This window comes from Bos mutus, chromosome 11, assembly GCF_027580195.1.
Source record: "Bos mutus isolate GX-2022 chromosome 11, NWIPB_WYAK_1.1, whole genome shotgun sequence".
Taxonomy (NCBI): domain Eukaryota; kingdom Metazoa; phylum Chordata; class Mammalia; order Artiodactyla; family Bovidae; genus Bos; species Bos mutus.
The window spans coordinates 43,276,358-43,301,394 of NC_091627.1; the positions used below are offsets into that span (position 1 = coordinate 43,276,358).

Consider the following 25,037-nt stretch of genomic DNA (forward strand, 5'->3'; position numbering starts at 1 on the left):
TTCAGTAGTTGTGGTACAAGGGCTCAGCTGCTCCACGGCACGTGGAATCTTCCTAGATCAGGGATCAAACCCCTGTCCCCTGCATCGGCAGGTGGACTCTTTACCACTGGACCACCAGGAAAGTCCTATTGCCTCAATTTCTGTATATACCAATCCAGACTATTTTATCGTGATCCTTATCCAGTGCTAACCATGACTTCCCTTGCCCCTCAGTGAAAGACCCACCCTGAACCAGACTTTTAAAGCTCAATAGATAGCCCAATTTGCCCTTACTCCTCTTTGAGATGCTACAAAGTCTATCTAGATAGTGTCCTTTACTTTAGTAAGAAATAAACTGAGTTTTGTCATAGCAACTCGTTGCCTTGGTGACGTTGGCAGGGAGGTATTTTTGATGCTAACATCCAATCAATGTACATATTTAGCACTTTTTTTCCCCTTGAAAATCTGCTATTAAATCCATGATGGAAATCAATGATGCCTTAGCTTTGAGGAAATACAGTCGTTGACTTATAGATTTCTCATGAGAATTTACATTCTTTATAAGGGCATAGACCTGGTCAGTTTTGTTCTTTGGTTTATCTCTGTGTCAGAGCAGAATAGATATTTAAGTACACACTGCTATATTTAAAATGGATAACCAACAAGGACCTACTATATAGCACATGGAACTCTGCTCAATGTTATGTGGCAGCCTGGATGGACGGGGGTTGGGGGGAGGATGGATACATGTATTTGTATGGCTGAGTCCCTTCCCTGTTCACCTGAAACTATCACAACATTGTTTATTAATTGGCTATTCCCCAATATAGCTGATGGAGAAGAGTCATGAGAGTCCCTTGGACAGCAAGGAGATCAAACCAGTCAATCCTAAAGGAAATCAACCCTGAATATTCATTGGAAGGACTGATGCTGAAACTCCAGTACTTTGCCCGCCTGATGTGAGCCGAGTCATTGGTAAAGACTCTGATGCTGGGAAAGATTGAAGGCAAAAGGAGAAGAGGGTGGCAGAGGATGAGATGGTTGGATAGCATCACCAACTCAATAGACATGAACTTGGGCAAACTCTGAGAAATGGTGCGGAACAGGGAGGCCTGGCATGCTTCAGTCCATGGAGTCACAAAGAGTTGGACACAACTTAGGAACTGAACACCAATAATATCCCAATACAAAATAAAAGTTTACAAAATAGGTGCTTAACATGCAACTGTTGAATAAATGAGTGGATCAAAGAATAGATGAGAGACCAAGAGGGCAAAGGCAGCTCTTACTGATGAAACTTCCTGGCTAAGAGTCTTGTGGCAAAGTGACCCAGAAAAGATAACTCCACTTTCTCATCCTTCCTCTCTAACCCAATTCCAGACACCATCATGCAATTACACAGGACTTCGCCTGAAGTGCTGATGGTGACCTCATGGTGTCTTAACAGCTGCTTATCTGCTAGGTCATCATTTTTATTTGTTCAGCTACTTATGTAATAATGCCATTAGAGGAAACAGAAGTTGTCCACTCAGGGTGCCATTGTTTGAAAAGTAAGTTATAAAAATGAGTTCCTTGCACATAATAATGTCATGTGGCTTGGCTAATTGAAGAATGACTGGGAACAGAATATGGCATCCCAAAATATGCCACTTGGCATAAGGATATTTCTGAACTGAAGGCAATAGAAAAGAAGCAGATTAAAAAAAAACCAAAAACTTCTTTACCCTCTCATAGTTGCCTAAAAGCAGAACATAAATTTGTAAAGCTGTACCACTCTCTCCTCTCTACCTGGAATGATAGAAGTTAATCATCAGAGACAATTCTAGACCCTTATCAGCCCAGACATGGCACCAGAGGAGACTAAATAACAAACATTGCTAATTAGTGCTTTTCTTACACTATATGTATACTGCCCATATATACACCTTTCCACAATTTGCCACGGGTAGAAACTCAAAGTCCTTTCCCTTCCTCTTAAAACTTCTCTAAAAGTTTATTATTCTTTTGTTAAAATGCTAACGCTGTGTGAGTTACCATCTCTGAGTACGCCCATGTGTATGTACAATAAACATGTTAATAAACTTGTTTGTTTTTCTCTTGTTAATCTTTTATATGTCTAATTTATGGGGCACTGGCTAATGAACCTAAAAAGATATTTTTTGCTTTACAAGAGCATCAGCTGAAACTCGACTGATCCCGTGCAGAAGGTTATGCTGCTATGCCCAAAGGTGGTGCCATGGCAGCAGCACTGGGACACGTCCCATAAGATGAGCCATTGCTGAGATTTGTCATCCAGTGTTGTAGTTGATAAAAGCCCGACACTGTCATATTCACATTAGAGAGTAAGTGACCAGAAGACCATGATTTGCTTTTCTATAGATCTAGAAACTTCACTGTACATTTACTCAGCAATTAAACCATCTTGGGCTTCCCTTGTGGCACAGCTGGTAAAGAATCCACCTGCAATGCAGGAGACCTGGGTTTGGTCCCTGGGTTGGGACGATCCCCTGGAGAAGGGAAAGGCCACCCACTCCAGTATTCTGGCCTGGAGAATTCCATGGACTGTAGTCCATGGAGTCGAAAAGAGTTGGACATGACTGAGCGACTTTCACTTTAAAACATCTTAGGCACTGTGGAAAGTGCTTTGAGAGATATGAATATTTTTTGAAGGACACATTAAACACCTTTGTCCTGAATACATTCTTTTATGGAGAAAGATGAGCAATACCTGTGTTAAGTATAATTGACCATTTGTTAAAATATAGCTATTGATTTTACAAACAAGTCAAACACTAGGTATTTATAGAAAATATGTTACAGACTAAGCCCTGGAGATGCAAAGAAGTTTTACAGTCCTCAAGAAGCATACATGGAAGGGAAAGTAACAAAATACCCAGGCCAACAGAATTGTAAAGGGCTCAGTGCTGTTGGTAGTGGAAGCTCAGAGGACAGAGAGATCATTTCCCACTGGATGGTCAAGAGGGACTTCCTGGAGAGAAAGGGGACTTTAAATTGCATCATTAGAATGGGTATGACACAGAGGAATGGGGAAAGGAGGTGTACCTCTGGGCTAGATGCTAGAGAGGGAAACTTCCAGAGGGAGTTGACATTTTTGAGGTCTCCTCCATGGCAGGCACTTTCACAAACATTGCCTTCATTTAATCACCTCAAAAAACGTGGAGGACAGTGATGGCAATGAGGTCTCTGCTCTCAAAGGTACAAGTTTTATGCTTAAAACAATTAGAAAACAATAGAAGCTGTTAGAGAAGAAAATACTAGACTGAATATAATCAAGTGTAGTTCAGCTCTCAATTTGTTAATGGATTTCTGGGATAGATTGAGGCTTCCCTGATGGCTCAGATGGTGAAGAATCTGCCTGCAATGCAGGAGACCCGGGTTCGATCCCTGGATCAGGAAGATTCCCTGGAGAAGGGAATGGCTACCCACTCTGGTATTCTTGCCTGAAGAATTCCATGGACAGAGGAGCCTGGTGGACTACAGTCCACAGGGTCCCAAAGAGTTGGACATGAGTGACTAACACTAACACTTTTCTGGTTTTAGTAACTGAGTCCAGAAGCCGGCCTGATTGAGATCAGGTCAGTACCTGAGAACGGGGGAAGGTCAGGCTGTTGGAGGTATGCTCTATTGGAGGTCCAGGTTGACTAGCTGAGAGCCCTTTGTCATCCTGCACCTTGCATATCTGGTATTGTTCTGAGAACTATTTAGGGAACTTTCAATCTGATTTTCTTCAACACACCTCTGGCTTGCCCTACTGTTTGCTGAACACTGTGATGGCCTTGGCAGCACAGAAATATTGCAAATTGGAGACAACTTCACAGGAGGTAGAAGTCAAGGAACTAGGCATTCAGAGAGAGTTCTTTTGAGAGGGTCAAAGGCCTGGAGTTTGATATCCATGGCAGCCATAGTACACTGTAGCCAATCTCTTCCTTTGCCCTTTCTTCCTGCCGACCATGCCTGGGTAGAAAAGAGTTTCTTATCTGTTATGCTTCAGGGCATTGTACCTCTTTCTGGGAAGATGGACTGAACTTTATTTTCGGCTGAAGAAAAAAGCAAAAAAAGATTTAAGTAATCCTAGATGATTCTAAGGGCTTCCCTGATGGCTCAGTGGTAAAGAATCTGCCTGCCAAGCAGGAGACATGGGTTCTATCCCTGGGTCAGGAAGATCCCTTAGAAAAGAAAATAGCAACCGGCTCCAGCATTCTTGTCTAGAAAGTTCCATGGACAGAGGAGCCTGGCGGGCTACAGTTCATGGGGTTGCAAAGAGTCAAACATGGCTGAGCAACTAAACAGCCGCAGCAGCACTTACTAATAAGGCAATGCTTTCCTGAGGACCCAATCAATGAATATGTTGGATATTTATTAGGTATAAAGTACCATGCTACGTGCTGGTGGGAAGGGATAGAGTTTGACAAGGCGTGGTCCGTCCTCTCATGGAGCTCATAGTCTAGCTGGAAAAACAAAACATATACATGAAATATTATAACTAATGATATGTATTGCTGTGCAATAGAACTTTCCATGAGGATGGAAATGTTCTACAATGTCCATTGTCTAATAAAGTAGGCATTAGTCACATGCAGCTGTCGAGCATCTGAAATGTAGATAGGGCAACTGAAATGAATTTTTAACTTACTTAATCTTTTAAAATTAAATTAAATTAAATTATTTTTAGTTGCACCGGGTCTTCATTGCTGTATGCAGGCTTTCTCTAGTTGCAGTGAGAAGGCGCTTCTCATTGCAGTGACTTCTCTTTCCAAGCACAGACTCTAGGCGAGAGGACTCAGTAGTTGCTGCTCATGGGCTCTACAGCATGGGCTCAGTAGTTGTGATGCACAGGCTTAGTTGCTCTGTGGCATGTGGAATCTTCCTGAATCAGGGATTGAACCCATGTCCCCTGTATTGGCAGGCAAAGTCTCATCTACTGTGCCACCTGGGTGGTTCAGCTGGAAAAGAATCTGCCTTCCAGGCAGGAGACCCTGGTTTGATTCCTAGGCTGGGAAGTTCCCCTGGAGAAAGGATAGGCTACCCACTCCAGTATTCTTGGGCTTCCCTGTGTGGCTAAGATGGTAAAGAATCCGCCTGCAATGTGGGAGATCTGGGTTCGATCCCTGGGTTGGGAAGATCCCCTGGAGAAGGGCTTGGCACCCCACTCCAATATTCTTGGCTGGAAAATCCCCATAGACAGAGGGGCCTGGCAGGTTACAGTCTGTGGGGCTGGGCACAACTAAGCGACTAAGCACAACACAGCACAGTGCCACCAGGGAAGTCCTTACTTTTTTTTAAAGTATATTTATTTATTTATTTGGCTGTGCTGGGTCTTAGTGGCATGATCCTTGATCTTTGTCGGTGCGTACAAGATCTGTAGTTGTGGCATGTGGGATTTAGTTCCCCGAGCAGAGATTGAACCTGGGTCCTCCTGCATCAGGAGCACACAGTCTTAGATACTCGATCAACAAGGAAGTTCCAACTTACTTTTAATTATTTTAAATAACCATATGTGGATCATGGCTTCTGAATTGGACAGCTTTGTAGGAGGCATTATGAAAGCACTAAAAAAAGGAGCTGAGGTAAACAAGAGGGCAAAGGTTAACCCCCTTTAGGTTGATGTGGACAGGAAAGGCTGCCAGGAAGGGGTGTGGTTATAGTTGGGACCTAGGAATGTATAGAATTCCAATACGAGAATAAGAAGTTATTAGGTTGGTGCAAAAGTGATTGTGATTTTTGCATTGTTGAAATTAGCTATTTGATATTGGGTTACATTCTTAAATAAATGTGGTTACATCATTTTAACATGCATTTTTTACTTTATGTTTTTTGCTAATGATGTATTCCTTTCTGTTTATTGTATATGTCTTTTTACACTGTGGAAATGCTAGACAAAAACCAAATACGAGTGATTTTTTTATTTGAGTTCAAAATGGGTTGTAAAGCAGTGGAGATAACTTGCAACATCAACAACGCATTTGGCCCAGGAACTGCTAATGAACATTCAGTGCAGTGGTGGCTCAAGAAGTTTTGCAAAGGAGACAAGAATCTTGAAGATGAGAAGCAAAGTAGCCGGCCATCGGAAGGCGACAACAACCAATTGAGAGTAATCACTGAAGCTGATCCTCTTACAACTACAGGAGAAGCTGCTGAAGAACTCAAGTTCGACTATTCTGTGGCCATTTGGCATTTGAAGCAAATTGGAAAGGTGAAAAAACTCATTAAGTAGATGCCTCATGAACTGACCGCAAATTAAGAAAAAAAATCATCATTTTGAAGTGTCATCTTCTTTTATTCTACACAATAACAATGAACCATTTCTTGATTGGATTGTGACATGCAATGAAAAGTGGATTTTCCACAACAGCCAGTGATGACCAGCTAAGTGGCTGGACTGAAAAAAAAGCTTCAGAGCACTTTTCAAAGCCAAACTTACACCAAAAAGTTTGGTGGTCTGCTGCCCATCAGACAAGGATACTAGAGTGGGTAGCCAGTCCCTTCTTCAGGGAATCTTCCTGATCCAGGGCTCGAACCTGTGTCTCCTGCATTGCCGGCAGATTCTTTCCCATCTGCTGTGTGTGTGTGTGCGGTTTTCAGAAGGGGGACAATTCCTGGTAGTTCTAGTACTTCCACACCAGGGCAACTTTAACCCTGACCTGCCTGTCTTCCTCCTTCTCAACACTACTCCAAGCCCCTCTTCCCCTGTTCTCTGACTTGGTTGGGACCTTGTTCCCAAGCTGGCAGTTAAACTGGATATCTCTGGGCCACTTTAAGCCCCTCATGTCCCTTCACACCTTCAGATTCTATCTTCTCCTCTCTGAAATTGCCCCTCCCTTCTGTTTTATAGAACATACCATCACTCTCTTTTAAAAATTTATTTTATTGAAATATAGTTGATTTACAATGCTGTGTTAATTTCTGCTGCATAGCAAAATTCAGATATACAATGATTCAGATATATATACATATGTATCTTTCATATTATTTTCCATGGTGGTTTGTTACAGGATAGTGAATATAGTTCCCTGTGCTATATGGTAGGACAATTCTATATAGAATAGTTTGCATCTGCTAATCCCAAGTCCCCAAATCCATCCTCCCCTACTCCCGACCCCTGTTGGCAACCACAAGTCTGTATGTCTGAGTCTGTTTCTATTGTAAAGAACACAACATCTCTTGCCTAAATGAATCTACCTTTTAACTAATCTTCCTACCTTTAGTCTCCATGGAACTCCAGAATGCTCCCTTTAGAATACTGAGGTAGTCTCCTTACTTTCCTTCTTGGACACTTTCTTGGTTCTCCATTGCCTAGTGAAGAAGATTGAAACTCTTTAGCAGGTATTTGGAGCTCCCCACCATCTCACTTTAATCTAAATATCGCCTATCTCATCTCCCATGGAATCTGTGACTACCATTCCCTAAACACATGGGTGTTTTCACGTTTCCAGGCTTGTGCTCACTTTCTTTTGTCATTCTCCCTCTCCCCCATCTCTGCCAATAATTAAAATTTTATTCTTTTTCAAGACTTAATTCAAATATCACCTCCTTCATGAAAGCATTCCCAATAGTTTGAGTTGAAATTATTTCCCTCCTCTGTACTTCCATCCCATATCATTTTTGAAGGTCAGGTTTGTAATCTGGGTATAATTTATACACTATCAAATTTACCCCTTTTAGGTGTATAGTTCTACAAGTTTTGACACGGCATATATAGTTGAGTAACTAACCGTCCCCACAATGAAGCAATAGAGTCTTTCCATCAAAGCCCAAAGTTCCCTTGTGTCTCCTTGTGAACAATTCCCTCATCCCATTCCCAGTTTTTGGCAGTCACTGTTCTGATTTCTGTCCCTATACACATTGTATCATTTAAATTTATTTTTGTATTTCCCTCTCTAAGCCTTGTTTGTATACACATCTTTCTCTCAATAGGTTGTTATCTCACAGACAGAGAACTGTAATCATTCACTTTTGTATTCCTTATAGTTCCAAGCATATTTATTACAAGGCAGGTCATAAATATTTAATAAAAGAAAAAGGGAAGAATAGGAAAAGAAAGGAAGGGAAAAAGGAAGAAAGAACAGAACGAGCCAAATAGCAAATGGATATACAGCCCTAGGAGAGTTAACAATAGGGGCAATCAACAGGGCTCATGCTAGTTTAATGAATTATTGAGCTATTAATCTGAACTATAAAAGTAACTACTCTTAAGCACCTCATATAAAATATATCGGGACTCCCTTGGTGGTCCAATGGCTAAGAATCAGCCTTGCAATGCAGGGGACGTGGGTTCAACACCCAGTCAGGGAACTAAGATCCCATGTGCCACAAGGTAACTAAGCTCAGTGCTGCCACTACTGAGTGCACATGCTCTGGAGCCTACGTGCCACAGCTAGAGAAGCCTGCATGCCGCGGATAAGAACCGATGCATCCAAAAATAAACCAATCAACTACTAAAATAAAATATATTAAGGTTTGAATCAGCAAAACTGACACTTTTGGGGGAAGGAAGTCAATGTAAATGACATACAAGGTGTAGTATGGGTTTGCCTTGTAGCTCAGTTGGTAAAGAACCTGCCTACAATGAAGGAGATCCAGGTTTGATTCCTGGTTCTTCCTCTGGAAGATCCCCTGGAGGAGGAAATGGCAACCCACTTCAGTATTCTTGCCTGGAGAATCCCATGGACAGAGGAGCCTGGCAGGCTATAGTCCATGGGGTTGCAAGAGTCAGACTCGACTTAGCAAGTAAACCACCATCGTGGGCTGGGAAACGTCTAGGCACCACTGCCTCTAAGCTCCTTGCATTCTATTAATACATCACAACTAGGATATAAAGCATTCTGTCTTTGGTATACAGCTGCTAAGTTGCTTCAGTCGTGTCCAACTCTGTGCGACCCCAGAGACGGCAGCCCACCAGGCTCCCCCGTCCCTGGGATTCTCCAGGCAGGAACACTGGAGTGGGTTGCCATTTCCTTCTTCAATGCATGAAAGTGAAAAGTGAAAGTGAAGTCGCTCAGTCGTTCCCGACTTTTAGCGACCCCATGGACTGCAGCCTACCAGGTTCCTCTGTCCATGGATTTTCCAGGCAAGAGTACTAGAGTGGGGTGCCATTGCCTTCTCCGTGGTATACAGCAGGTACATTTAAAACTTTCGGGGAGAAAGGTCGTTACTATTTACCAAGTATCCTCAAAGTCACTGTACTATATACTTTATAATGTTTTAATTCTCACAACTACTCTCTCACTTAGGTTAAAGGTGATTGGTTATTTGTTAGGAAAGGACATAAATAATTAAAGAAAGTATAGCCAGGTGGCTCAGTGGTAAAGAATCAGGAGATGTGGGTTTGATCCCTGGGTCTGGAAGATCGCCTGGAACAGAAATCCGCAACCCACTTCAGTATTCTTGCCTGTGAAATCCTATGGACAGAGGAGCTTGGTGGGTTCCACAGGGTCTAAATAACAACAATATTATGGGTATACCTTCAAGGACAGGAACAGGTTAAATTTTTTATCCTTGGCTCAAGATGAATTCTTCAGAGGTTTTCTGAGTTTTTCTTCTGTGCAATCACAATAAGCAGGAAGAGATGAGAGTCTAGGATAAAATACACTTTTTGATGACTATCATTGATCCATTCAGGGTATTTTCCTGATGTGTTGATCACATTCGTTTCAGAAGCCAACATGATAAAGAGGAATTCTAGCCTACAGTTTGATGAGGTGGTCAACTAAAGCACATGTGTTGTATTTGTGTGCTAACGGGGTACAGTGGGTAAATAGAAACAAAAACTGCTTTCCTTCCATATTTTGATGTTATGGGAATTTAAAGTGATCTTGCAAAGTCTTTGAAGATAATTTTCTTGGTTCTAAGAACAAGTTGGAAGATAAACTTTGACCAGTGTATTATACCATGCCCTTTGTAATTAACTCAAGATAAAATGTTAAAGTTCAGTGGAGATTTAAATTCCTGAGCTGATTAAAAAGAGCTGTTAATATGTTTTTTTTGAAGTGTGTTCATGTTACTTCTGGAGTTTCCAGGCATTATACAGTAATGATCTGCACTATCGCTTATTACTTTCCAATCTTGTAGAATGGCTCAGAATTAAATAGCAACTAAAAATAAGTACATTTCAACTCGAAGGCTGGAACCAGGGCAGGAAGATTACTAATTTTTGTTTGGCTCAGGCTTGTGTCCTGTCCACGCAATGGGGAGGCACTGAAAGGTGTGGGGTTAGAGATGGAAATGTTTCAGGAAGATAAATCTGGATGTGACTGCAAATGGCTTGGGGCGGAGTAGAGGCAGAAGCAGATAGTCCACTCGTAGACTGCTGCAATATCCAGGCTGAGGTGATCAGAGCAGGGCTGGAAAGGGAATAGTAAGAAATAAAAAAATAAAATGGTCGTGCCAACACTGGTCGATGACCAGACCTAATGGCGTTCGTGTTTTCCAGAGACCCAAAGTTTTCCGCAGAGGCCCCTCGATCTTCTTCCATCTTTAGAGCGGACATCCTGGGACCAGCGGGGAAGCTCAAGCCTGAAGCAGGTCAGACCAGCAAAAGGCACACAAGAGCCGAGATCCCCTAGTTCCCCTTCCCTCCGCCTAGGCTCTCAGGGTCCCTCGGGCTCCGACCCCTCTCTCCCCAGCCCGCAGGGTCCCGGGATCCCCACCCCCTTCTTCCGCCAGCAGCCGGCACCGCCCTCTGTCCCTCCCCTCCCCCTCCCCCGTGGGGCGCTGACTCGCCCGGCTGCCACGTCTCACTGATGACATCACCAGGGCCGCTCGGCCTTAGCCAATCCGCTAGGGGGAGTCCGAGCGAAGTCCTAGCCAGCGAGTCAGCGGGGAGGGGAGCAGGGAGGGGCGGAGCGCGGGGGGGTTGAGAGAGGGGGGAATGGGCCGAGCGACAGCCCCTCAAGTACGCGTGCGCCAGAAGCGCGGGGCTTGGTGGGAAGCTGAGTCCAGGTCTTGGCCCTGTACCGTGGTTCCCCAGGGCCCGCAGCCGCGCTCGCAACTCTCTTTCCCGGCATGCCATGCGGTGCGGCCGCCCTTTGGGCTGTGTAAAGGCCCCTCGGTCTAAGGCTTTCCTATTTCCTGGTTCGCCGGCGGCCATTTTGGGTGGAAGCAATAGCTGAGTGGTGGCGGCTGCTGATTGTGTTCTAAGGGGACGGAGTGGGGTAAAGACGTTTGCTCTCCTGGAACAGCCTATCTCATTCCTCTCCTTCGACTACCCGTGGCGCGGAGAGTCAGGGCGGCGGCTGCAGCAGCAAGGGCGGCGGTGGCGGCGGCGGCAGCTGCAGTGACATGTCCAGCATGAATCCCGAATAGTGAGTGCAGGGGAGCACCGGTCGGCTGGGTCCCTGGGCCACCTTGGGAAGGCTTAGAGGGGGCGAGGAGGGCGGAGGAATGGGCCTCGGCCTCGGCGAGGTAAGGGTGACGGGTCAGGAGAGGTTGGCGGCTGGGAGTCGGGCCCCATTGTCTGACGGAGGAGGGGCGGTCGAGGGGAGGGGTCGGGCCGGAGGGGTGAGCCGCCTGGGCCTGGACCCGGTTTGTTTTGTAGTACTGGCCCGACTGCCGGGCCGGTGTGTAGGGGCAGTCCGCGAAGAGGGTTGGGGCGTCCGGGAGTCGGTGGTGGGGCCGTGGGAAGGGGTAGCTTTTCTTGGAAGCAGTGACTTTTCAAGGAGGGCCAGTTTTTTAAGGAGTGGGGATGAGGTGAGACAACTCTCTTAGAGGGCATTGTCAGACCCTACGCCCGCGCTCTGCGGAGCTGTCAGAACCCTCGGGGTGGAAACCAGCTTTACTTGTAAATCTTGAGCTTGTTGGCTATTTCTTCCACCCTCCTCTCCAGGTTGCAGGTAATATGGATGCTTTTCAGGGCTGCATGAGATTGCGGGGAATAAATAGATGGTGAGAATCGATTTAAAAATTTTAGTTCTGTTTTTTAGTTATTTCCTGGAGTTCTTTACGAACTCAGCGGGCCCATTGCCTTCCTGAAAAACCTGGGCGTTCGTGAGAATTTTTTTAGAGGACACCGAAGTCCTTTTGCCTTGTGTAGGTCAAGGGAAAAACAAAACACTAGCACCAAACCTAGGGACATCTTTGTGATATTACCAAATAAAAGCAAGGCTTTGCCGTAAAGTTGCAAGAAAAACGAATGGGCCCTTTGATAGATCTGTATGTTTTGAATTACCTACTTGAAGGCTTGCAGATAGGGAATGAGGTTCTGTGACGTGTCATGAAAAGTTAATGCATTTCTTTTTCTTGCTTCCTCAAGAAGTCACCACAGCAGATGTGACACACCTGTCACCTTTCATGGGAACCGGTGTTTCTTTCCTTAGGAAGACTTTGTTGGGCTCTCCTTAATGGCCCTTAAAAACATCCTTCTACAGTTTGCATTTTGAAATTAGTGAATAATTGAAGGAGATTTAATTGGTATTCCTCCTCTGTGTCAGAAGGATTTGGGGGGAGATGGGGAATTTTTTAAAGCAGAGATCAGTCTTTGACCTAAATGTTGAGTTTATTTGCTGTTTTGGTCAATTACTGCTAAATATTTCCCCTAAAAGGTACACCCATGGGTTTAGCTGACTGTCATGTGTGTGTCACATGGCTCTTGCAAAATGCATTCTGACTTCAACTTTTGTAATACTGTGGTTTGACGCCGAAATGTCCCTTTCTGTTATAAACAGAAGCTGTAGTACTTTATTAAAATTTTATATACTTTAAGAAGTTGAAGATAGTGTTCTAATAGTGTCCTGTTTGCTATGCTGGCAGTTTTTTATCAAGGGCTGCAAGGACAAAGTTGGTTTTGCATAGTTGGACAGAGTTGAACTTGAGGCCTCTAATTTAGAAGTTGTCCTGGCAACAGTAAAGTACATGGATTTTCCATTTTATAGAGGTTTGTCTTATGTTTAGGGAGTTTCTTAAATTTGCTACATGTATAGAGTCTGAATTTATTTCTCCTTTTGTGAAATAGGACAACTGTTTATTCCTATCGGGGTTATGTATATGTAAAAGGATTTGGTAAACTTGTAAGAGCAGGGTACATCATTGTGTAAGGCTTTCCAGTCACAGTAAAATTTAGGAATATAACCTTTATCTTCAAGGAATTTATAATGGAATACAAAAAAAATAGATATTATATATGTTAAATACCAGTAGATACGGCAAGTTCCAGATGTGTGACATGGATTGGAGCCACAAGATTTTAAAAGTAGTTATGGGGTTGTGGTTGCCTGGTATGGTTCAGAAAGACCTTATAGAGAATAAACCAGTAAGGGAATTATTAGCATTTGATTTGGAGAAGCAGAGGGAGTGAGAACGATTGTTCAGGAGGGAAGAAGAAAGAAGAATGGTTAATAAATGACAGGGATAGTAATTCTTAAGTAGAGTGTCAAACCATCCTTTATTTTGAGGGTTCTAGATTAATGACCTCAACAGAATCAATCCCAGAAATCATTTTTATATTTTTATGGCATGGAGTGTGCCAGTACCTGGGCTACTGTATTTATATTCTAGGCTGTCTCTTAAGTAAAATGACCTAGTAGCTTGGGAAAACCTTTGGAAAAGCACTAGTGAAAAGTACTTAAGGTGAGAAGAGGTGGTATTTTATTATGAATGGTCACAAGGACAACCAGCAAGCAGATTTTTAGAATCTGACTTCAGCAATTTCTTCTTGTCTTTAATCAAGTTTATTAGCATCATTAAAGTAATTAGAGAAAAATTGGGAACTAGAGAAAAGAAGGAAATTCTTAGAGTTTAATCACCCAGACACAAGCCCAATTGCTTTAAAACCGTGTTCTAAACTTTAAAATCAAAGGTTTTTTTTTTTTATTAAGTTAAAATTTTTTTTTTTATTAAGCTAAAACTTGTAATGGATGAGTGCCTTTTATGATTCCACAGTGTTACCCTAATAGCTAACATTTATGGCCACTTATTATATGCCAGCTACAATATAGTGCATTATATAATACACATGTATTATAGTGTACACTTTATATGCTAATTTGAAACAATAGAATACAAGGGAATATTTACAGGTGCACCCCAGATGTTCCTTGCTTTGGTTTGTCATATTCTTCTTACCCCTTATAGAAACTTTTAAAATCTGTTGTATGGGTGCTGCTGAATTTGGTAATGAAAATGCGTTCTTGACAAAAGTTTGGTTCTCTCAGAATGAACAAGATTTTAGATTTGTGTAGGTTGACACGATTACCTGTTGGTAGCTTTATTACTAAATGCTTTTATTTTATTATCTTTAAGTTGTAAGTTTTTGGTTTGGGAGTGAAGAGAATAAGAAATATGTCCATTAATGATTAAATCTGAAGCTTTTTCTTTGACTACTTTCCATGTTATTTGGCTGATTTGGGAGAAATGGTCCTGGGTTATCTTTATTAGCAGAAATTAAGGGTAATGACTGACTCATTTGAACTTCAAATACTACAAACAAAACCAAAATGCAACCAGAGTGGAGTCTGAGCAGTGGAAAAAGTAGATGGAAAGCATCAAAGCTCTTTTTTTTTTCTTCTGGAGATTTGAAGAAAGATTTTAATTTTCCTGAGCTAGGAGGTGAAGCAGGCAGTGATTATTTCAGCACACTGGTTAAGAAATGCTTAACATTATTCTCATACCAGAGGCATTTTTCCTAATCCACTAGCTTCTGTTGGATTTTTTTTTTAGCGTCAAAATCATTTTGGCTGCTTCATCTATAAGGAGTATGTTAAGAATTGAAATACGTGTACCTCTCTCAACCAGTTAACTCCAGTCAGAAGACCTATATGTAGTAGTGTCTTTGGATTGGCTAGTTTTTTTTGTTTTAAGATCACATTTTTTTTTGACAAGTATATACCACTTTATATATTTTTGGCTGCTCTTAGTCTTTGTTGTTGCACGAGGGCTTTCTCTAGTTGCTGCGAGTGGCGGCTACTCTAGTTTGGGTGCTCTTGCTTCTCATTGTGGTGGCTTCTCTTGTTGCAGAGTTGTGGCACAGGGACTCATTCGTTGTGGCTCATGGGCCCTAGAGCGTGCAGGCCTCAGTCCAGAGGGCTCGGTTGCTCCACCATATGTGGAATCTTCCTGGAGCAGGGATGGAACCCATGTTTTCTGCATTGGCAGGTGGATTCTTATCCACTGCGCCACCAGGATAGTCCCTAGATCAACTAGTTCATTGCAGAAAAATTTATAAAAGAAAAAAAATTTTTTAAACCTTGTTTTTTTACATTTTAACATAATTATGGCATACGTTTTAATCAGTCTCCTAAACTTTGTTTTCTGTCATGGTAGATTCAAGGAACATTTGACTTTTTTTTTTTTTTTTTTGCCAGTGCTATGCTTTGAATAAGTCTATCTTTTAATTTAAGGATTTGAAAGTAAAAACAAGTTAAATCAGTTCTATTATCTGGCTAACAGTGTAATTTCATTAATAAATACATCATTATTGCCTTTTACATAATTTTTAGTTAGAATTTTTTTATTAGAAGAGAAGCAGAAACCAACTAAAAATAGGTTTTATTTTTGTTGGTTGCTTTGATGACTTTTTGATGGTGTTAGTAGTGATTTGGGAAATTCAAAGAAGTTTAAAGTATTCTCACTGTCCAGAATATGACTATTTAATGTCTGTAGAGAATCAGTGTATGTAATTTCTCTGCATAGTGTTAAGTTGCCAGTACCTATGTAGACTTTCCACAAAATACATCTTACGAGTTTGGTGTGAGTGGATGATCTTGTAGGATCATTTAAAGAAACTGAAATTTTACATTTAAAATTTCTTCTCCTTTTCATCACGAATAGGTTAAAGTATAGGATGTTGACAGTGTCTTATATATTCAAAGTTTTTTTTTTTTTTTTTTAAGATAGAAGAGCTTTAGAATCCGGTGTTCTCTTGCCAACTGTTTAGTTGACTTTTAAAGAGAATTTTGCTTTGTGAGTAGTTTTATTTCTTTAGTATTTCAATTTTTGTTCTAGAATAAGTGATTATTCTATAGAAAATAGAATAATAGAAAAATAAGTGATTTTTCTAAGTGATGTAAAAAGTGCTTAACCTCTTGTTACATTCATATCCCATCAGCAGTCCTTTGGCTGTGTATGTGTTTTTTGCTCTCCTTGGCAACTTCTGACTACATATATGATGGTTCTACCACTTGTAGTTGTAATAGTTAAGTTTCATTTTTGATAGTTAAGAGCTTCCTTTTGCTGTCACCTACTCTTGTCTCTTTCCTAATGTATGAAATGGGGTTAAATAAAATGCCTTTTAAGATTCTGAGATTTTTTTTTTAAATTTGCAAAATAAAAAGATGAAGAGAAACTAAAAATGGGTGTAGGATGCCAGTGCCTGAGATATCTTAGATGTGTTGACTTTGCTGCTTTTTACCACTGTTCGTCTGAACTGCATTTTGAAGTTTTAGTAAGAGTTAGACAAAATGACGACCTCCCCGCCCTGCTCTCGGAGAGCAGAACAGTCAGACTTTTCCACTGTTTTCTTGTAGAAGGTGGGGCTGAGGAGAGATTGCTTCTTTGATATCAGGAATAGAATTCAGGGAAGAAAACCGAAGACTTGGCTTTTCCTTGGACCCACCCTGTGATGTTTCAAATTATAAAAGGGTAGTGGTGTAATGATACTTAAAGGGAAAATAATCCTGAGGCTTTAGGGAGCCAGAGAATAAATGTTTATTGGTTTGTTTATTTACTTAAATATGTGAAGAAATAGGGTACAAAGGAGAAGTAGGAAGTGTCCTTGGTACTTTTGTGACTGATGGGTCAGTTTATTAAATCCAAGGTTGGTGATAGGTTCCAATTAAGTTTGCTCTGTTCCATGTTTATAGATTTTGACAGGTAGTATTACTTTTGCTCATAAGAATGACTCTTTGGAAACATTATTTTTAATAATAATAGCTACTAATTGACAAGTACTTACTCTCTGTGCCAGCTACTTGGCTAGGGTCTTCACATAGGGCATTTTATGCACTCTGTACCTCAGACTAGTGAGCTTTACAAATGAGATTGAGTGAATTATATAATTGAAGTTTTCCAGGACAGTGATGAATTTAACTTGTCTGACTGTATTTTCTTTGAATAACAATAGTACTTAAATGGAATTACTACTTGTACTTGCTGCTCTGCCCATTTAGGGCAGTTATTCTTAACCCATTTATGGTCATGTACCCTTGGGAATATTTGATAAACACTATGGATCTGTCCTGTGTATATACATACTCATAGTATTCTGCATAAAGTTGCAAGTTGTTCACATTCCCTGAGCGTACTCATGAACCTCATGTTATAAATGCCTGATGTAGAAGATTGAAAACAGAAAAGAGAATTTTCACTACCATTCTTTTGAAATGTAGAAACCCAAGGGGGACAGATTTTAGTTTTAAATCTGGGATCTTGAACTAATTTCAAAATGTGAGATTTGTTTGGGTATGGCTTATTTTGATGACCTAGTCTGTGCTTTTATTTTCTTCTTCTTTTATTAAAACGTTTACCTGTTTGTTTCTCATTAAGTTACTGATAGATGAAGTGTTTCCAAGATTCTTGAAACAAAGACACTAAGTTCAAACAGCATTAGTGTTCAGATAAACAACAATGTCATCTCTGCAGTATCTTTATTGCCCTAAAATTCATATGGATGTCATTAGGGTAAATGCCTAGATCAGAGTAATATGTAATATATTCTTAATTGAATTATATGGGATTTATAAAAATAGTTAAATTTATAAAAGGATAATTTAAGCAACTTTGTCAAATTATTAATTATTTAGTGCTTAATTTATAGGTTGGTGGGTGGCATTTGTCCTCATAAAGAGCAATTGGGTTCATCACTTACTGAAGCTAATGAAGTCAGAACTCCAAAATTTACCATGCTGTTTTGAGCTGAGCTTACTCTCTACTAAAACAAATGTTCTAAGTTAATTTAAGCAGTAAGTTACACTTTATATTTGTTCAGGTTCTGTGTGCTAGTTCATAGATGGCTTGATTCATTCTGATAGGTTATATATAAAGTAGGACTTGTATACTGACTTTATTATCATCTAAGAGTGTAAAATATATCGAGGGACTTGGTGAGAAATGGGAGGGAAAGAAAACTAAGCATTTCTAGTTGAAAACCATAGGTTTAAGTTCAGACTACCACTTACTTCATACAGTCCGTTTATGCCTTTTGAGCTTGTTAAAGTTTTTCTAACACATTTAATCATCAAACATGGATCACTGACCTGTCTATTTGAAAAATGTTTTCAATACAGATATTTAAAATCTTTCAGTCAGCATACACACGCAAAAATCTAATTTCCTTGGAGAAAAAGCTTGATAAAGAAAACAGCCAGCCAGTTTTGTCATCACACTATGCTAGGAGTTGAGGGGTTTTTATTTTTGATTATACAACATAGACTTTGCTCCCAGATGCTTACCAGTTAGTTAAGATGACTCAAACTTAAGCAAGTATAATCAATTTAACAGTATTAGCGCAAATTAAATCTTGTGATTTTTTGGTAGAGAATATGATGGCATAATAGTGCAAAAAATTGGAGAAGGGGCCTAGGATTTCAATTATTGACAGAAAGTTTCAGTTATGTTGATTTAGCTGGAGAAGAACAGAGCACTGAGGAGGACTCTGCAGAAGCCCTGGTGCTAGTCTTGAGTTAAGATCAATAGGGACAACTTTGAGTTCCCACCTCTAGTCAGAAATTTTATGTATGTCCATTATTTCCCCTAATCCAATGAAGAAATAGGGTCCTAATTTTACAGGAGTCGGAGGTAGAGAAGAGTTAAATGCAGTAGAATTGGGATTTTAACTCAAGGGCCTGTGATTTTACAGTCCAAGTATGCTGTTTCCAGTTTACTGTGTGTGGTTAACTTCTAGGAATTCGAAATTAAGCCAGTTGATTAGGCAACTAGCATTTCTGTGGCCAACTATGTCTAAAATTCTTGACTGGAGAGGTCTTTTTAAAATGTTAAGAAAGTATACATATATCCTCTCCCTTCTATGGCTGATTCATGTTGAGGTTTGACAGAAAACAAAATTCTGTAAACCAGTTATCCTTCGATAAAAAAATTAAAAAAAAATGTTAAGGGTTTGTGAGGTACATATTGTTAATAGGCCTTTGACTTTCTTCACATCTTGTGTTAGGTTGATCTTTAGAGCTTCTCTCGACTTGAAGTTAATTATTGTATCCATTTTCAGTTTTTCTACTCTCATGACTATTTTTTTTTCCTCATGACTCCTCTTGACTACTTGGTGCCTTAAAGTCATGCAAGCCTTTTCTGTGAGAAAAGCAGATAAAGCAAAATGCCTTTCTTTTACTGGAGAGGTAGGCTTATTTGCTGCAGACCATTTTACGGTTATATGTGTTGCTGGTTGTGATCGTTGTACTTATAACTGTTACCTGGTTATTTTTGTACTTTATATTATAAATTAAACTGGTAAACTTCTGTGATAATTTGTCACACATCATCTGTACAAAAACTTTGGATAAACAGCTTCAACATTTTTGTCCGTAGTGCTTGAATTTTTTCATCAGGTTACATCCTGGATTGGAGGGAGGAAGGGACAATAATAATTGCCACTTATTGTGTTCCTGTAATGTACCAGACACTGCTAAGTATTTTAGAGGCGGTATTTATAATCTTGACCAGAGCCTAATCAGGTGGTTCAAGTGTGTGCCTGTGTGCTCAGTGGTGTCTGACTCTTTGCAACCCCATATACTGTAGCCCTCAGTCCATGGAATTTTCCAGGCAAGAATATTGGAGTAGGTTGCTATTTCCTTGCTCCAGGGGATCCTCCCAACCCAGGGATCGAACCCTCATCTTTAGCGTCTCCTGCATTGGCAGGTGGATTCTTTATCACTGAGCCACCTGGGAAGCCCTCTAATTGGGTGGTAGTGTGCTAATTGAATCTTTTTACAGATGAAGAAATAGAGCCTCATAGTGATAGGTGAGTACCTTGCCTTAAGATTTTGTAGCTAGTATATGATGGAGCCTGAATTCAAATACAGGTCTTTCCAGCTCTAAAACCCATGCAAGCTTTGAAAGGTAAGGAGGTAGTGCACACTTGGTGTGTTTTTCAGCAAATGTTTGCCGTTAAATGCGTTTTAAGACCGTTTACTCTTCTGTCCTCTTGTATGGCTTATCACTTCCAATCAACCAAGTTTTCTCTCATTTTCAGAATTCCATCTTTGGGTTTTTGGAACACTTTTAAACAGAGCCTAAAATGGAACCTCGAAAATTAATCTATTGTCTCTAAATATATTTTATTTAGTTGTGGTTTTAGTGGTCAATTGTGGGGAGAGTTTTTTTTTTTTTAATTGCTTGGCTATTTTTTTAAATATGAAGGAAAGACTGTTGCCCTCTCAGATTCTTAATTGTTTATTTTGACTAACAGGTTGCTTTTGGCCATTACTGAAGGTTTATTTAGTTTTTATTAATTTAACCAGAAAAGTAATATGTGCTCTATAAAATTCAAACAATACAATTGAAGCATATGAAAAATTTCTTATCTCTCTTACCTCTTTTCTCTAGCCTAATGATCAATTTTGAATTGTGTTCTGTGGAGCATACTTAAAGTGAGTAAAGAAGAAGAGTTGATGTCATGCACAATTGTTGCAGCGCCAAGGTTTTATTAATTGTTTTAAACTCCAAAGGCTAATAGGCTAGTGTGTAGTTTAAAGATGAATTAAAATTTGTTGGGCCCACTGTATCATAATCTCATAATCATGACTTTTGTTTTAAATTTGTTATATGAGCTTAGTTTTAGGCTGTTTTCAAGTATGATTTTATAAAAAGATAAAACTACATGTTTCATGTCATCCAAGTGAACTTGTTCTAGGTGAAAGAGAAGAAATTACAGGTTCCATTTAACTTTTTAAAATAGCTGGTCTGTTCTAAGGTATACTTATAACTGACATTGTGAAATTTGTGTTTTGGGGGTACCATTTGGATAAAAACAATTATATAATTCTCCACTGTTCACTTTTGTCTTGTCTTCCTTGGTGTGTTTCCAAAGTGTATGTTGGAAGTTGTGTTAATGTCAGTCAACCTTCTTTTGTAATGTTTTCATTGACAGGTGAACTGTATGTGATAATCCAAATTTTATTTCATAAAAGAAGATAAAAAATGTTTATTTTTATTTAATCCAAAAAGTTGATTCATATCTTTGTTGCTTATATTGGGAGTGTGCCAGTGCTACCGCTTCCAGCCTTGACCTACTCTGCCTACCTAGGTGTCATTTGTGTTACGGCAGGTATGCTGAAAGAACTCATTAGGTTGTTTAGTCACTGAATAAGCCATTGATTAAAATTTTTTCCTCTTCTCAAATAGCATTTTTTTTTTCTGCTTAGAAAAGTAGTAACTGTGATTGTAGACATTTTAAAAATAGAAAGAAAAGACAAGTATAATCATACAGTTTAGAAGTGTCTACTTCTTTCCCCAAATCTTTGATGTGTGTACAAATTGTTTTTTAACAATAATGGGTTATACTGGACAAAGATGTTCTATAATCTTTTTACATAGTAGTATATCATGTAATAGTCTCTTGATATAATGGAATTCTGAGTAGTATTTTAGATTGAGCAACAAGCAGATTCATCTCCTACTTCCTATTTTATGTATGCAGTTTGGTAACTTCATAAAAAGGAAAACATTTTATCTAAATAGAATTTTTAATAGAAATGGGTTTTAAGTAACTTTTTCAAAATACTGTTTTCATGCTCTCACAATAGTGATTTTTTTTTAAGGTATGGAACGTATTAATGCTTACATGCAAAAATGGCATGGGTATTAAGATTATGTTCAGATCATAAATAATGGAAATAAAGGGTCTGCAGTATTGAAAAAGTAGACCATGAGTTGACCTAAGGAGAAACTGATGACAAAAATAATTTTTCACTTGCTGTTGCCTTTGGCATCCCACCATCCAGTTGTTAAAAGGCTGAATCTGCCCCCCTTCCATGCAGTCTTAATCTTTGTCAGTCTTAACGGTCTTACTTTCTCACTGAATTATGTCCACTTTCCAGTAATTTTCTGAAAAAATACTTGTGCCTCAAAACCAAAGTTTTTATTTTACAGATTCCACCATGATTTATGATTGTTGATTTAACTCAAGAAAACACAAAATGTATCTCTCACATTTAAAAAACATCAGGAGCTAGCTTTTTTCAATTAGATTATACTTATTTCATTAATGTCCTCATAGTTTGTTTTTCTAAAATCTTTTTATTTTGAAGTAAATTTAGATTCACGGAAGAATTGTAAAAGTAGTACAGAAAATTCCTGTATGCCTTTGTCCAACTTCCCCTAATGTTAGCATCTTATATACCATGGTACATTTATCAGAATTAAGACGTTAACATGGGTAAACTGAACTAAACTATAGAGTTTTATTTCAGTTTCTCCAGTTTTTGCACTAATGTCGTTTTCTGTTCCAGAATGTAAACCAAGAGACCATGTTGTATTTAATTATTATATCATATTAGCCTCCTTCCGGAGAAGGCAGTGGCACCCCACTCTAGTACTCTTGCCTGGAAAATCCCATGGACGGAGAGCCTGGTAGGCTCCAGTCCCTGGGGTTGCTAAGAGTCGGGAACAACTAAGTGACTTCACTTTGACTTTTCACTTTCATGCGTTGGAGAAGGAAATGGCAACCCGCTCCAGTGTTCTTGCCTGGAGAATCCCAGGGACGGTGGAGCCTGATGGGCTGCCGTCTATGGGGTCGCACAGGGTTGGACACGACTGAAGCGACTTAGCAGCAGCAGCTTCCTTCAATCTGAGTTTATTAGTGTAGTTTTTCATTATCTTGGCAGTTTTGAAGAGCTTAGGTATTTTGTAAATTTTCCTCAATTTGCATTTGTCTGATGTTTTCTTTTGATTAGATGAGGTTATAGATTTGGGAAGAGATACCATAGAGGTGAGACTTCCCTGTAGCTCAAACGGTAAAGAATCTGCCTGCCATGCAGAAGGCCAGGGTTCGATTCCTGGGTTGGGAAGTTACTCTGGAGAAGGGAATGGCAATCCTCTCCAGTAGTCTTGCCTGGAGAATTCCATGGACAGAGAAGCCTGGTGGGCTACAGTCTGTGGAGTCGCAAAAAGTCGGACATGACTGAGTGACTAACACACACACACACACACACCCCATAGAGGTGAAGCACTCTACTCATTACATCATATCAGAAGGTCCGTGATACCAGTGTGACATTGCTGGTGATGTTCACCTTGATCGCTTTGTAAAGGTGGCATCTGTCAGGTTTCTCCATTGTAAAATAACTATTTTTCCCTTGTCATACAGTGTTAGAAACCAGTCATTAAGAACCAACCCACCCTCAGGGGAAGGGAGCTAAAGAGGCTCCATCTCCTGGAGGGAGGAGTGTGCAGAGGATTTGTGGGCCTGTGTTAAAACCACTGTGGTAATAAACATTTGAGGTGGGGGGCGTATTTTGAGGTCATGCAGATACCTTAACTCTCCTTGAAGTTTCACCCACTAATTTTAGCATTCATCAGTGGCTCTTGTCTGTAGCGTGACTCTGCTAGTGATTTTCTACTTCTCTTGTTCCTTCTACATGTATTATTTGGAATCCTCGCATAAGGAAGAGTTGTCCTTTCTCTATTTAGTTAATCATTGTACCCTTATGGACTCAGGGATATTTATTTTATTCTTTCGGTTATAATCCAGTACATGATTGTTTACTTTGTGGCTCAAATTGTTGCCTTGGCCTTTGAGGTTTGCTGTCCTTTTAACATGCCATGTCCTGTAGATTTTCTCCTCTGGCATTTTGCCCAAAATGTTACTCAAGAATGACTATTCCTTAGCTGTTACTCACAATGAGAGAGACCTGATTAAAAACACAAAATTAAAATGTTCTCTGAACTCTTGACACAGTGCTTTGTTAAAGGCACAATATTATATTTTGGATGAGTAAGTCAGTTTACCATCACACAGACAGATATGTTAAACATCAGAGTGAGGAAAAACAGACTCCAGACTACTATGGGGAGAAGGTATGAAGTATCATTGTCATTGTAAATTAGACATGAAAAAGACTAGAGGAAGTTTTGATTGAAAACAGTGGATAGAATTCACTGAAACAATCTAGTTTAGGGGAGCGGCGATTGTAGTTGTACTGTAGTCTGTAAAGATTTCTTTACTTGTACAAAAATTTCTCAACTGATAGAATTCAGTTTTTCACATAAGTCAAAATGGTATTGCAGACTGAAAACTTAATCCAAATTCTTGAGAATAAAAGATACATTTTGCTAAATTATTCTTGGCTCTGTACCAGAATTGATCTTGAGCTTTCTAACTTTAGATTTGCATATTTCCTATCAACATTATCACGTGTTCTGTTTTGTAAATTACAGTTACATAAATATCTTTAAGTGATCTCAAATCTGAAGTTACCCTGTATTAATACTTCCTGTATATTAATAGTTTGGAAATAAGCTACTACAGGAGTAGGTAATTTAAAACGTTCCAATGCAGGTAACTTGCTGTTGATCATAGTCTCTTGGTGTGTAAATTCAATAAGGCAAGAAATTTGTTGGTTGATTTTGTTTGCCGTTCTTTTCCATGTGTCTTGTCATGTTAGTGAAACTGATGGTTTGGGAGAGAACAAAACAGGCTTCTTTAGCAAGACTCATTGCGGAGCACAGTGCTCAACTCTTTGTATTATTTATAATGGCTCTGGGCTTTAAATTACCAGAAACACATAAATGATGTTTCAAAATAATGCTGTTTGTGAAATTTAAAAAGAATGTGATAATTGAAAAAGCTAGTTTTAAAAAATTGACTACTAATTTCTTTGAAACCATAATGTAACTTGTAACATAGTTAGGAAGCATTCATGTTTTTCTCCAGCCTTATGGTTATTCTGGAAGAGAGAAATTGATCTTTATGGCAATTAGTGACATCACAGGCAACATGTGTAGCCCATTGCTGTCCTTCACCAGTACCACTGATTCAGGGCATGTTTATTGAGTGTTTACTGGATACCTGGCACTGTGCTCAGGAAAGTTGGTAAATTCAGTGCATTTGTTGTGCCATAATTTCTGTTAAAAACAAAGTAACTGTAGTTGTATTGGTG

At 39.7% G+C, this 25,037-nt stretch overlaps 1 protein-coding gene across 1 annotated transcript in view; it reads left to right on the top strand.

Annotated features, from left to right (window-relative positions):
* Nucleotides 1-11,060: 11,060 nt before the first annotated feature.
* RAB1A (RAB1A, member RAS oncogene family) overlaps nt 11,061-25,037 on the top strand; it is a 28,909-nt gene continuing 14,932 nt past the window's right edge. Inside the window, exon 1 of the mRNA XM_005893555.3 lies at nt 11,061-11,300. Within this exon, the coding sequence (XP_005893617.1) occupies nt 11,278-11,300 (23 nt within the window). The 5' untranslated portion in view covers nt 11,061-11,277. The remainder of the gene's footprint in view (nt 11,301-25,037) is intronic.